At 46.8% G+C, this 13,727-nt stretch overlaps 1 protein-coding gene across 8 annotated transcripts in view; it reads right to left on the bottom strand.

Annotated features, from left to right (window-relative positions):
- DZIP1L (DAZ interacting zinc finger protein 1 like) overlaps window positions 1–13,382 on the bottom strand; it is a 50,597-nt gene extending 37,215 nt beyond the window's left edge. For 3 of the 8 annotated variants that reach the window (XR_004264811.1, XM_032265529.1, XM_032265542.1), the window contains exons 1-3: window positions 12,810–13,281; window positions 9,799–9,935; window positions 1,460–2,041 (exon numbers count right to left, since the gene is read on the bottom strand). Coding sequence is in view for 7 of the 8 variants with exons in the window: in XM_032265529.1 (XP_032121420.1) it covers window positions 1,460–1,960 (501 nt within the window). In the remaining variant the exon portion in view is untranslated. Of the gene's footprint in view, window positions 1–1,459; window positions 2,042–9,798; window positions 10,157–12,468; window positions 12,608–12,809 lie in introns of those variants that run through there. The other 5 variants (XM_032265520.1, XM_032265489.1, XM_032265510.1 and 2 more) reach the window with 5 other exon arrangements.
- Window positions 13,383–13,727: the final 345 nt, after the last annotated feature.

The raw sequence follows: 13,727 nt of genomic DNA, 5'->3' as shown, positions 1-13,727 counted from the left end.
ACACGCTTGGTGGAGTCCATAAAACCCCTAAATGATGGGATTTAGAGAGTTTCCAGATTGGTAAATACTGAGGTGCCAGGAGGTGGCACACACAGAAACGGCACGGAAGTCCCTTCTCCCATACCTTGTCCTCTCTTATCCCCAAGTGCTTCTCTTCCATTTGATTATTCTGACTTCTACCCTTTATCATAAACTGGTAATATAGTGTCTTCTTCCTGAGTTCTGTGAGCCATTCTAGCAAATTATTGAACCTCAGGATGAAGTTGTGGAAACCCCCAATTTGTAGCCAGTTAGTCAGAAGTATAGGAGGCTCAGGTATCTGAAGTGGGGCCAGTCTTATGGGACTGATCCCTTAACTGGGAATCTGATGCTAACTCCATTAGATAATGTCAGAATTGAATTGTAGGGCACCCAGTTGGCACTGGAGAGTTGGTTGGTATGAGGAAAACAAAACACACATTTGGTGTCAGAACTGTCACGAGCAGAAATAGGTAACCCACCCATCTACAAACTATGAATGTCTTAAAAACCTGAACCAGCATGACTTGTGCCCACATCCACAGAGCCTGGCACAGGACCAGCCATCATGACAATTTTTATTAAAGGGCAAATGTCCATACTTCCATGGAGACACATTCAAAAATGCTCCAAAGCTGCTCTGGGTAATGAACTATCATTTGGTTGAATAATGGAGTCAGTATTCCAGAATCGGCCTGGCTCCACCAATCCCTTGTCACACATAAATTCAACACATACGCACACACACCCCTCACACACACCTTTACACAACACACTCCTCTACATACACACACAAATCCTCCATCATACATATATATGCATGCACTCACATTCTCCATAAATACACCCTCAGATACATACACATCCTTCTTTTACATACACATCCTTACCCACACTCTCCATAAGTACAAACACACACTCTTACACACATATATACCCTTCATTCATTCACACACACACAAACACTATAAATGCACCTTTTTATACATGCTCCAGAGTTGCATCCTTTATAATAAAATAGTATAAGCACACATTACACACTACACACCCAATATACACGGAGATACCCTTCAAGTATTCATACACACATATATTAAACACACACACATTCACGCCATTTACAAACACACTCTCCATACATTCATGAATATATATGCACCCTCTCCATAAACACATACACACTCCATACACACACCTCCCACACATGTACAGTCTAAACACACACACACACACACACACACACACACACAAACACACAGTAGAACCTAATGAGACACCCCCAGGCTCTCTGGCCAAGAGCAGCATCCCTGAAATCTCTCCTAACCACTCCAAGAATGGCCCCCAGCAGCCTTGTGCACCCCCACCAGCAGTGCTGCCCCATTTGCCTAGTGGCTGGGGCGCACATCCCTCCCACTCTCTCCACCCAGTAGAGATTCCTCACCGTGTGGTAGCTGTGGGTGCCTGTCTGCATTAGCAGCTGCTGCAGGGTGCTGATCATCTTGCGACGCCGGCGGCTCTCCTCCCGCACACCCTTGAGCTCGTCAGCCTGGCGGCCCAGCTCCTGCTGACTGCGCTGCTGCTGGCCCAGACTGGTCTGCAGCCGTGCCTCCAGCTGGGCAATGCTGGCACTGAGGCAGTCCTGGCAGTGCAGCAGGTACTCGATGATGAGCTGCGCCAGGCGCAGCACCTTGAGCAGTGCTGGGTCCACAGGCTGCCCACAGCGGCTGCATACCTCCCGCTCCAAGTTGCAGAAGGTGATGCCAGCAATGTTCTCCTGCAGAGTGGCCACATCCAGCTCCCGGGCCACACGGTCTACATCCAGGGTGCTAATGCGCCTCCAGTCCATGCTATCACGGCGAGGCTGGAACTTGAAGGTGGGGAACGTGTAAGCCCCAAAGAGGGGTCCACTTAGGCCCTCAGCAGTGGCAGCTGGGGACTGCATGGGCAGGGGAATCCCTGAGCTGACCACCGGAGGAAGGTGGCACCAAGGCCACGGCAGCAGGCCAAGTAGCTGAGAGAAGGCCTGGAAAATGAGAAGAGAGTCCAAGTTAGGTAAGGTGTGTGTGGCTGCACAAATGGTATATCTGGTCAGCAAGCCCCTAAGTGGGGCAAAGTCAGGTGATTGTGCAGCAGCTTCAGCATGCATGGTGTGTGCTGACATGGCCAGAGCTGTGGAAATAAAAGGTGGGCTTTGCACTCACACAGATGTAGATTCGAATGCTCTGCCTTGGGCAAGTCCCTGTACATGTTTAAGCCTCCTGTATCTAAGAAGGAACATGAAGCCCACTGTGCAGGCCTGTGGTGAGGAATAAGGCAGGTGAAGTACCCGGCCTAGCTCCTGGCACATAGCAGGTCCTCAGTGAGCTCCCTCTGCAAAGCCCACCTCCACTGCAGGAGTGCCTGGCAAAGGCCTTTGTCAGCAGATGGCTATCCAATATAGAAACGGGTCCTTCTACAACCCTATTTTTATCTCAGGATAAAGTCCAACAACTTGCTGTGAGTGACCAAGCTACCTAATGTCTACCCTGTCCTCTCTTTCTCCTGTAACTACAGGATTCTAGTGGAACATGAGTGGACTACCTTTCCCAGCTTCTCCAGCAATAACATGTGATCATAGGACTAAGTTCTCTCTCCTGGAATATGAGTGACATAATGTCCACCTCTGTTAGAAGGGGCTTAAGAGAGCCATGGAGTCTCTGCCACATGATGCTCAATCCATGATGGGCTTTTTTTTTTAACTTAACAGTTAAGCAAAAAGAGCTCCAGTTTGTTTGCCAAGACTCAGTTTGTACTCTCCAAACTCTTGGTGAACATATGAACTGTTCTCTCTGAAGAGTAACTTGACAGTATCAATGGGAATTTTGAATATTTCACTACTAAGAATTACAATTTATGCTACAAACTCATATATACAAAGGTACTTGTGAAAGAACTGTCATTGTAGTATCCTTTATAAAAGCAAAGTACAAGAAAAGGTAGAAGAACGCAAAGTACAATGTATCTCTATGCAATGAAATATTATGCAGCTATTGATTGGTATAAGGCAGACTTACATGTACGGATATGAAATGATAATCTCCAAGATACATATGTAGATATATATGTAAACACACAAAGTAGGCATTTATACCTCTATTTCTGTATTAATGACATATTAATATAATCATATTTAATAACTCACAAAAATGAAAGATATATATCATATAGGATAGCTGTCTACAAGAGGAGGGAGGGAAATGGGAGTGTGGAATGGGGATAAATGAATAGACAGATGGTGTGTGGGTAGCGATGGTCAAATAGACAGGTAGATAGGCCTTCACAGACCAGTGATGATAATCATATATATACATATTCAGTCATCCCTCAGTATCCAGGACCCTCCTCAGATACAAAAATCTACAGATGCTCAAATCGCTTTTATAAAATGGTGAAGTATTTGCATTATAACCTCTGCATATTCTCCCATATATCTGAAATCATTTCCAGATTATTTATAATACCTCATATAATGTAAATGCTTTAAAAATACCTGTAGTTGTTATATGTAATTATTTAGGAATAATGACTAGAAAAAAAGTCTGTACATGTTCAGTACAGAAGAAACTATCCTTTTTTATTTCAAATATTTTTGATCCGCAGTTTGTTGAATCTATAGATGTAGAATCCACAGATAAGAAGAGTCAACATACATATATACACACACATACATATGACTCATATTTGTTATAATTTGTTTTATAATGAATAAAATATGCTCATTTATGATTCATATATATGATTTACTTAGGTATATTTCATAAGCATAGACTGTTTCTGGAAAGATAAACAAGAAGCTATTAGCAATGGCTACCAGCCAGGTACAGTGGCTCACGCCTATAATCCCAGAACTTTGGGAGGCCGAGACAGGCAGATCACAAGCTCAGGAGTTTGAGACCAGCCTGACCAACATGGCGAAACCCTGTCTCTACTAAAAACACAAAAATTAGCTGGGCATGGTGGCACTCGCCTGTAATCCCAGCTAGTCAGGAGGCTGAGGCAGGAGAATCGCATGAACCCAGGAAGCGGAGGTTGTAGTGAACAAAGATGGTGCCACTGCACTCCAGCCTGGGCAACTGAGCGATACTCCATCTCAACAACAACAACAAAAAAGCAATGGCTACCTCTGGGAAGTGAGAATGGAGATTAGAGGACTTTTATTTTTCACTTTCCACCTCTCTGTACTATTCAAAGTTCTTCTCATCATCTTCTATCACTTTTATTATTTTTCAAAAGAAAAAATAGAATTTCAGCTCTTGCTGAAGTGAGAATCTGACTAAGGCAACAAGAGGTACATGTTACCCTATTTAATCAAGTTATTTTAAGATTACATGATTCAGACTTTTAAGTGCAATAAAAAGTCAGAGAAGTCATCAGCTTCATGAAGGAAGCCCTTAAAAAATGGTAGGACTGGCCGGGCGCGGTGGCTCAAGCCTGTAATCCCAGCACTTTGGGAGGCCGAGGCGGGTGGATCACGAGGTCAAGAGATCGAAACCATCCTGGTCAACATGGTGAAACCCCGTCTCTACTAAAAATACAAAAAAAAAAAAAAAAAATTAGCTGGGCATGGTGGTGCGTGCCTGTAATCCCAGCTACTCAGGAGGCTGAGGCAGGAGAATTGCCTGAACCCAGGAGGCGGAGGTTGTGGTGAGCCGAGATCGCGCCATTGCACTCCAGCCTGGGTAACAAGAGCGAAACTCCGTCTCAAAAAAAAAAAAAAAAATGGTAGGACTAGGTTGGCAAAAAAAAAAAGGGAGAGAGAGAGAGAGAGAAGGGCCTCCGGGAATGGCCCCTGACCCCAATGAGCCACTGCCTTCTTCTGTGAAAGGTGGTGACAGGTCAGCCCTGCCTCACAGGGTGCCATGAGACTTGGAGAAAATGCGAGGGGAAGGTGCTCAGTGATAACACTGTCAAGTCTGCAGGAAGTGCCGCCCTCTGTGCTAGAAACAAACTCTGAATACAAACCTACAAACAGGTATTATTATTTTCCTTTTACAAATAAGGAAACTGGCTTCTGGAGTGGCTCAGTGGCATCCCCCAAAGGTCATATGTTGAAAACTTCATCCCCAATGCAGCAGTGTTGAAAGGTGGGACCTGTAAGAGGTAATTAAGTCATGAAGACTCTGCCCTCATGAATGAATGAATGTCATTATTATAGGGGTGGGTTAGTTATCACAGGAGTAGGTTCCTGAGGAATGGAGGAATTCTGTCCCCTTCCCCCTGGCTCTTGTGCTTTCTTGACCTTCTGCTCTCCACCAAGAGCTGATACAGCAAGAAGGCCCTTGCCCAGTGCCAGCACATTGATATTGGACTTCAAGCTTCCAGAACTGTGAGAAATTAATTTATTTTCTTTAAAAATTACTCAGTCTGTGTTATTCTGTTGCGGCAGTACAAAATGGATGAAAACAGGAGACCAGGTTTGAAGTGTAATTGTAAATTCATCTGGCACCAAAGCTTAGGGACTCTGAACTACTCAACATTGATTCTTGAGGCTATTCCTCCTAAAATTTTGCTTTGATCAGATTATCACCCTTTATCCCTTAAACTTATACTTCTTCCATTTACTCACTCCTCATTTATAGTATGCCTATATGGGCCCACTCTAAGATCAGGGCCTGGGCAATGAGGCTATATTAACCACACAGCTGCTCCCCACCCTGGAGTTCAGCATGGCTCCCTATTCCCACTGTACCAAATGCAAACCTCTTAGCCTGGTCTTGAGACTGCCTACAGGATGCCACTGGCCCACCTTTTCAGTTTCAGCTCCGTCCTTCCCTTTCTCAGATACTCTTGCCCAACAAGTATTCCAAAAAGAAAAACAGCCAGACATAAGCACCCTTACCATGGCAATGAAAAGACTAGCACATTTTTACCTAATGTGCCATGTTATGAGGAAAAAAACAGAGTTGGGCAACATGATACTCACCATGCTTAGCTCCAAAGCTGCAAATGTGACACTGGAGCCTCAGAGACAATTGCTCACAACAAGCTGTGCCTCGGAGCAACAGCAGGTTACCAGGCATGCAGTGGGCAAGGGTAACAGGACACCTGCTTCCTGATGGCCCAGCTCGCAAGTGAGCTCATCTGAGAGCTTTACTGTTTAACTATTTAAGCTTGGCCTCAGATGTTTGCCAACAGTCCTCTCTCTACAATAAGTCAATAACTCTCCATCAGCCACTCTCTCTCTCATCTCTCCTCCTACCTGTTTGAATCCTCTTCCTTAAGCAGTGACTATTCTTTCCGCTTTCTTTTATGACAGGATGTGCCAGTGCCCACTTGATATTCTGCTGTCCACCTGCTGTACGCCATTTCTCCCTGCATGCTATCCCTAGGAATGAGCTCACAGCTTCAGCTACCACAGGCTCGGTCTAGGCTGAGCCTCAGTCATTCCCCAATCTCCTTCTCTCTAGCCCCTCCAGTCTCTTGAGATCTTATATCCAACCCTCCCATACTGGTTATGCCAGGAACTGTAAACCCAAGTTCCATTAGGGCCAGAAAAGTAACATTAATACACAAAATGCAGCAGGTGTGAAAAAAACCACAATGCATGCTTGATGATAAATGGCAACTCATTCCCCACCTTAGTGTCCAAGATACAATAGGCCAGTAGTTCCCAAAGTGTGGTCTCTGGACCAGCAGCATCATCAACATCACCTGGGAATTTGTTAGAAATACAGATCCCCATACTTACTGACTTAGAACCACTAATCTGTGGAGTATTGAGCTAGTGAACATTAGGGATTGTGGCGAACCTAAGAGTGCAGGCCCTGTTTAAAGTGGGAAACCACTATTGAGCTCCAGCCATAGAGGAATGGATTTTGTGTTCCTTATTGGCTAATTCCAAATACATTGAGTGATATTCAAAGACATTGATAAACTGTTTCCAAACCTACCTTTCTTGCTGCATCTCCCATTTTCCATATTACTTCCTTCCACACTTTAATACCTCTGGGCTGTTTATTTAATTCATAGGCACTGTTTTTAAATGCTTTACAAAGAATCACTTATATATTTCTCAGGACAAGCCCTTGAGGAAGTACTATCATCATGTAAGCCACAGAGAAATAAAGACACTTGCCCAAGGTCCAGAGGCAAGATTCACACTGAGGCAGCCTGGCTCCAGTCTGGCCTCCTAGCCTCTATTCCACACTGTCTCTTGGTATAGATGGCCCTTTGCCACCTCCTTCTGCTCCAACTAAAGGTCGATGCATTTTTCAAGGCCCTGCTTGTAAATGATTACCACCATATGGGAGCGTAAATTAGTTCAACCATTGTGGAAGACAGTGTGGCAATTCCTCAAGGATCTAGAACCAGAAATACCATTTGACCTAGCAATCCCATTACTGGGTATATTCCTAAAGGATTATAAATCATTCTACTATAAAGACACATGCACGTATATGTTTATTACAGCACTATTTACAATAGCAAAGACTGGGAACCAACCCAAATGCCCACCAGTGATAGACTGGATAAAGAAAATGTGGCACATATACACCATGGAATACTATGCAGCCATTAAAAAGGATGAGTTCATGTCCTTTGCAGGGACATGGATGAAGCTGGAAACCATCATTCTCAGCAAACTAACACAGCAACAGAAACCAAACACCACATGTTCTCACTCATAAGCGGGAGTTGAATAATGAGAACACACGGACACCAGGAGGGGAACATCACACACCAAGGCCTGTCGGGTGTTGGGGAACAAGGAAAGGGAGAGCTTTAGGACAAACACCTAATGCATGCGGGGCTTAAAACCTAAGTGATGGGTTGATAGGTATAGCAAACCACCATGGCACATGTATACCTATGTAACAAACCTGCACATTCTGCACATGTATCCAGAACTTAAAGTAAAATTAAAAATAAAATAAATAAATAAATGATTACCATCATATATCCCTGCTAGGCTCACAGTCAAAATTCCCTGCCCCTCTCCTGGCCTTCTAGAGGACAAAGCATACACTTTGGCCTGTTAGGGTGGCTCTGCAACATCCATATCTCCAACCCATCAACAAATGATTCCTGAGGCCCTACTAAGTGCCAGGCATCATGACTAGCACTCGGGATCAATGAGGACCTGGGCAACTATCCCTGCCGTTGTTAATAAAAATAGTTCACATTTCTGGAACTCTATTATTTTCCACACACAGTGCTAAGGTTTTACGTATATTATCTCATTTAATTCTCACAACAACCTACTATACAGATGAAGAAACAGAGAGTGAACAAAGAGAGGAAACAGAGCGAGGAAAGAACCAGGGGAAATGATTTTCCCACAATCACACAACTAGTAAGTAATAGTATCTGGCTCCAAAGTTGTTTTTTTTTTTTCCGGAAAGACAGAAAAATACACAGAAATTACTCCCACAGAGTGGTAAGTGTCTAGACAGGAGCTGGGAAAGGGTTCTCTGGGAACCCAGGATACTTCTGTCTCCTTCCTCTCTCACTCCCCTAGCTATGAACTTTACAGGGGCTGAGACCATGGCTTATTCATATCTGCTTTATCCCAGCCCCTAGCCCATTGCCTGGCACCCAAATTACTACTAAACTAGGCAAAATTGTTGAAATCTCAGAATATCTGACTTAAAATTCTATATTCTTGGGGTATTGAAGAAATGGAGCTATAAACCACCAAGAGTTAGGATAAAGAGTAAAAGCTGAGTTAGGGAGCCCTCATTCAGACCCATTGGAGGGAAATGCCATTCAGACTTAGTAAATGCTTGATTTGTTGACCATTTGCATCTGGAGATTAATCCCCTGGGCTACTAATAAGAGCTTAGAATGCAGGAGCCCTTACAGGTGGACTCAGGCATGCTGGTTAGAAGTCGCAGTGCCCAGGCTGACTGTCAACATACGGCCTCGGTGTTGGAGCTTGCTTCCTGAACAGCCCTGAAACCTTCATACTTACACTCTGTGCATACTCTATAAACACAGAGGGTGACAGCCCCACTCCCAGCCACACAGAATTAGGAGTCTGAGTTCATGAGGTTTTAATGCACCTCAAAAGTATGACTCATGTCCTTTTCTAGAACCCTAAGGGTCCAATTCTTAGATTTTCTAGAGCTCTGGCATTATAAAACGGAGCAGGGCTAGGCCGGGTGGCTCACACCTGTAATGCCAGTACTTAAAGAGGCCGAGGCAGACAGATCACCTGAGGTCAGGAGTTCAAGATCAGCCTGGCCAACATGGTGAAACCCATTTCTACTAAAAATACAGAAATTACCTGGGCATGGCAGCAGGTGCCTATAATCCCAGCTACTTGGAAGGCTGAAGCAGGAGAACAGCTTGAACCTGGGAGGTGGAGGTTGCAGTGAGCCGTGAGCTGAGACTACACCACTGCACTCTAGCCTGGGTAACAAGAGCGAAATTCCATCTTAAAAAAAAAAAAGATGAAGCAGAACTGTGGGAACTTGAAGATGATTATGATGACATGATGACAGTATAATAGTTAACATTTATCAAACATCTATATGCCAAGCACTGTGCCAGCCTTTAAAAGTACTAATTCTAAACTCATATAGCCTTGTAGATGGCTATGGTTTGTCTCATCTCACAGATGTAGAAACTGGGGCTCAGGGAAGTGAAGGGCCCTGCTCACTCAGCTACTAAATAATGAAGTCAAGATTCAAACCAAGTTCTATCAGACTCCAGAGCTTTTGAATTATGCTAAACTCTCAATAAGTAAGATAATGATAATGATGATATACAAATTATTTCCCATTATGGAAATTGCAATACCTGAGTTTTCTTGACCAAAGTGCAAGCACTGACAGAGGTTACGGCAAATCACGACAGGGTTAGTACTGCAGATTCTAAATTCTCCATGTATTTCAGCAGGGCTTGTCTGAACCTGACTCAGCTCCACAGCTTGCGTCCTGATTAGGATAGGCAGAACAAAGAGCCAAATGAGAGTGTTGCACGTTACCTGGAAACATACACCCCAGGGGCAAGGACATAGTGCTTTCTCCAAACTGAATTGTGAGCAGACTGCTTTTCCTACATCTGGGAATAGAAACACAAGGTAGAAATGTCTCACTGTTGGCCAGGCACGGTGGCTCACGCCTGTAGTCCCAGCACTTTGGGAGGCTGTGGCAGACGGATCACCTGAGGTCAGGAGATCAAAATCAGCCTGGCCAACATGGTGAAACCCCATCTCTACTAAAAATACAAAAATCAGCTGGGCATGGTGGCACACACCTGCAGTCCCAGCTACTCAGGAGGCTGAGGCAGGAGAATCGCTTCAACCCGGGAGGCAAAGGTTGCAAAGAGCTGAGATCACATCATTGCACTCCAGCCTGGGCAACAGAGTGAGGCTTTGTCTCAAAAAAGCAACAAAAAAAAGACTCACTATCATTAAGAAAACTGAAGCTGTTTAATCACCTTTAAATATATTGACAGGGTCTTGGAAAACTTCCCAATCCTAGACCAATATTATGAATTAGGGACCCAAAAGAATATTTGTGCTGACATTCAAAGTTGCTTCATTGTTAAGAGTTGGTTTCTGCCTGGGACAATCCCACACCCATCTAGCACATAGAAAACCCATCTACCACCCTTGCTTTGCACACTCCCAGCGACAGGCTGTTCACCACCTCACAAGGCAGCCATCCCACCGTGAAACAGTCCCTGGAGACTTTATGATTCTTCTAAAACCTGCCCACCGATAATCTGTCAAAGATAACTTCCTCAAAATTGGCCAAACACCTTATTTTTTTTAACATAAACTGACAGCTAGACAACAATAACAACACTGCCACCTCATTGTCTCTTCTGCTTCCTCAACAATGCAGTCAAGAGGAGGACTTGAGGGAGCCAAGTTTCCAAGGTGGCTGCCAGGCAATCATTGACAAACCTGCCCTGGCTCCCAAGCTAACTTCAGTGGTGCCTGCTGGGGGAGCTCAGGCGTGTCATTAATTCTTATTGTTGTGGCTGCCAAGGAAACCTTTGCACAGTTTGCAAACAGGCTATGCACACACAGAACACAAGGGAGTTCCAAAGACCTCAATGGAGATGACGGGGACCTAGGGGATCTCCTGGAGTACTTCCACTGCAGACCGTAGACTTATTGTCAGATTCTGTTGTTATTTTATTAAAAAAAGTTCCCTTTCCACTCTTCCCTGACCCTTATGGGGGCTGCACCCACTCCTAGAACCTTCAAGCAACCAGACAGAGGTCCCCTCCACCAGGCACAGAGCTCTCCTTACAGCTGGCCTCCTATTCCCAGCAACTTTAAGGAGATATTTTTAAGTGGCCATGATTTTATCAAAAGCCTATTAAGTTTTTGCCACAAAAGGATTTTATTTAAAATAAAAATAGGGGTAGGTATTTGACTAATGTCACTTGGGAATGCTTTAGAGAAGAGGAATCAGTGCTGACCTGACCTATCTTCCCAGACGCAGAACTGTAAAACAAACACATGTAAAAGAAAACTGGCTTAGAACATACTAGCGTCTTCCTTGCCATGAAGGAAAGAGTTCACCTTCAATGACTCAGCCAGAACTACTAGAGTTGCCAGACCTAGGGACAGAAGACACTGCCAGAGCCTCGCCAGGCTGGCCGGGACTGACCATCTCTACAGGGAGTCCACACGAAGGCTCAGCGCAGCCCTTCCCTGTCCCCATCAATTTGAATTGGGCAACAAACGTTTTGATCAAGTATCAGCTCCGTGGCACAACCCACAGTTATGGTGCCCATATGAATTCGGGTTTCTGTTCCCAACCTGAAGCATACAACCTCATGAGGCCATTTTGTCAAGTTAGATAATATCAAAAAATATTTCCAGATGAAGGAGATGTCTCCAGACCCTTGGTGCTAACCGAGATGACAAAAGGCCCCCTTATCAGCCACTTGACTGGAGGATCAGCCTCCCTAAGCAGGGTTGTTCTTCCCGGCCAGTCCTCACATCCGGGAGGGGTGGGGAGAGGTGTTAGGCGCTGCGGCTGAGAACGGAGAGATCACCCACCCTATCTGCAGATGAGGGTGTGAGAGACCAAGTCAGAACACCCATACTTCCCAGGCCTTCTCCAAAGTTCTGTTAGAAATCGAATTCCAGGAGACCAGGCAGGGCAGCCTAGGCCCTGGGCCCCTAAGATGTACTTCGTGAACTAGGCCCTGCCCAGGCCCCCTCGGACCCCCACCCCCACCGCGCCCTGCCCTGCCCTACCTCCTGGACCTCTGCCCTGCACTGACCAGGTCTTCTGTGAACTTTATTCGCAGCCACCTCAGGATGAAAATACCACGTCTGCCTCCTGCTGAAGTCCAGCCCAGGAGAGGAAGAGCGGGGTCGAAAGATGTCAATATGTCTGTTTTTAAATCACTTCATTACTAAAAGAAAGATCCTCCTTTACCTGTGGCACTCAGATCATCAAACCCTCCCCAATCACTTTTCTTTTTTCAAAAAGTAAAAACCTTAGGCCTTCTTCCCAGTGAGGCCGAGTCTTGGGGCATCCGTCATTCCTGCTCCCGCCTTCATCGCCCCCGCGTGCCTCCTTCCCTCCCGTAGCGCCGCGTTTCGGAGCAGGCCGAAGGGTCGCGGGTGCAGGGCGGCGCCGGGGCCGGAAGGGCGCGCCCCGGGCAGCGCAGACGCACGCAGCCGGCTCCTCCCGCGTCCAGCTGCACCCCGGCAGGGCGTCCGAAGCCGCTAATGTTTAACATGAGCAGCCCTGACGGCTCGGACTGCAGCCACGCTACCCACCCGCCCAGCTCCCGGGACGAATTCCTGGCATAGTTTACCCGCGCGGCCCGCTCACCACGGGGTCGCCTGCAGCCGGGGACGGCGGGAAGACGTCTCGAGGTACCGGCTCCCCTCCTCGCCCCGCGTCCCGCTTCCAGACTTGCTCCACCGCCCCAGTCAGCCCAGACGGTTCCCGGAACGCTTACCGCCCGCCGGCGCCGGGATGCTTCCCCAGCCCCCCGCAGACCTGGCGCTCCCTGCGGCGGACGCAAAGCCTGCCCGGCCCACCCCAGTGCCGCCAACCTGCGGGGCAGAGAGCGCCTCAGTGCGCAGGCAGCTGGTGGCTGGGGTCCCCGGCGCCTCCCGCTCCTACTGCAGCCGCCCAGCCCCACCTCATGAAGAGGTGGAGCCTCTCCCGGCCCCTCTGGGATGAGCTATTTTTAGGTCTGCAACGGAGGGGGAAGGAGGGAATGCCACGTTTAATCCGTTAGCAAAATCCAGGATTCCAGTGAGTGCTTTCCTGGCCTTGCTGAGAGGCTGGACTTGCTCCGGTCTCCACACCCTGCCTCCGGTGCACTCGCTGGCCTGCTCTGCAGGGGCCGCCGCAGCCACCCGGGCAGCTAGCCCTACCCACCCCTCCTAAACTAAAGGGACCGTCCGGGTTTCTTCCTGACCGGACCCCAAGCTAGGAGAGTTCTTTGGGTGTGCCCCAGGTCTGGTCAGACAGATGGCAGCCACCTTCCCTCCGTAGCCCCCCCAATTTGCTGGTTTGCCCCGGGGATGCCAACTGGGAAACCCAGGGCTGAAAAATGTATTTTTTTTTCTCCTAGTGTTACTCCCTGATCTCTTCCCATACCCAGTAGTTGTTTTGCTGTGATTCTGTTTTGTGGCAAGTCTCCATCTCCGTGTCTCTCTCTCTCCCCCACCCCCCAACTCTTCGCTTTCCCTCCGTCTTTCCTATTTTTCCATTTCAAAGGCTTTCTTCCCACCACAG

Source organism: Sapajus apella, unplaced genomic scaffold (assembly GCF_009761245.1).
Source record: "Sapajus apella isolate SASKATOON/1434 unplaced genomic scaffold, GSC_monkey_1.0 scaffold4, whole genome shotgun sequence".
NCBI classification, from domain to species: domain Eukaryota; kingdom Metazoa; phylum Chordata; class Mammalia; order Primates; family Cebidae; genus Sapajus; species Sapajus apella.
Note: the sequence above shows the minus strand (reverse complement) of the source record. Positions and strands in the feature narration are given on the sequence as shown.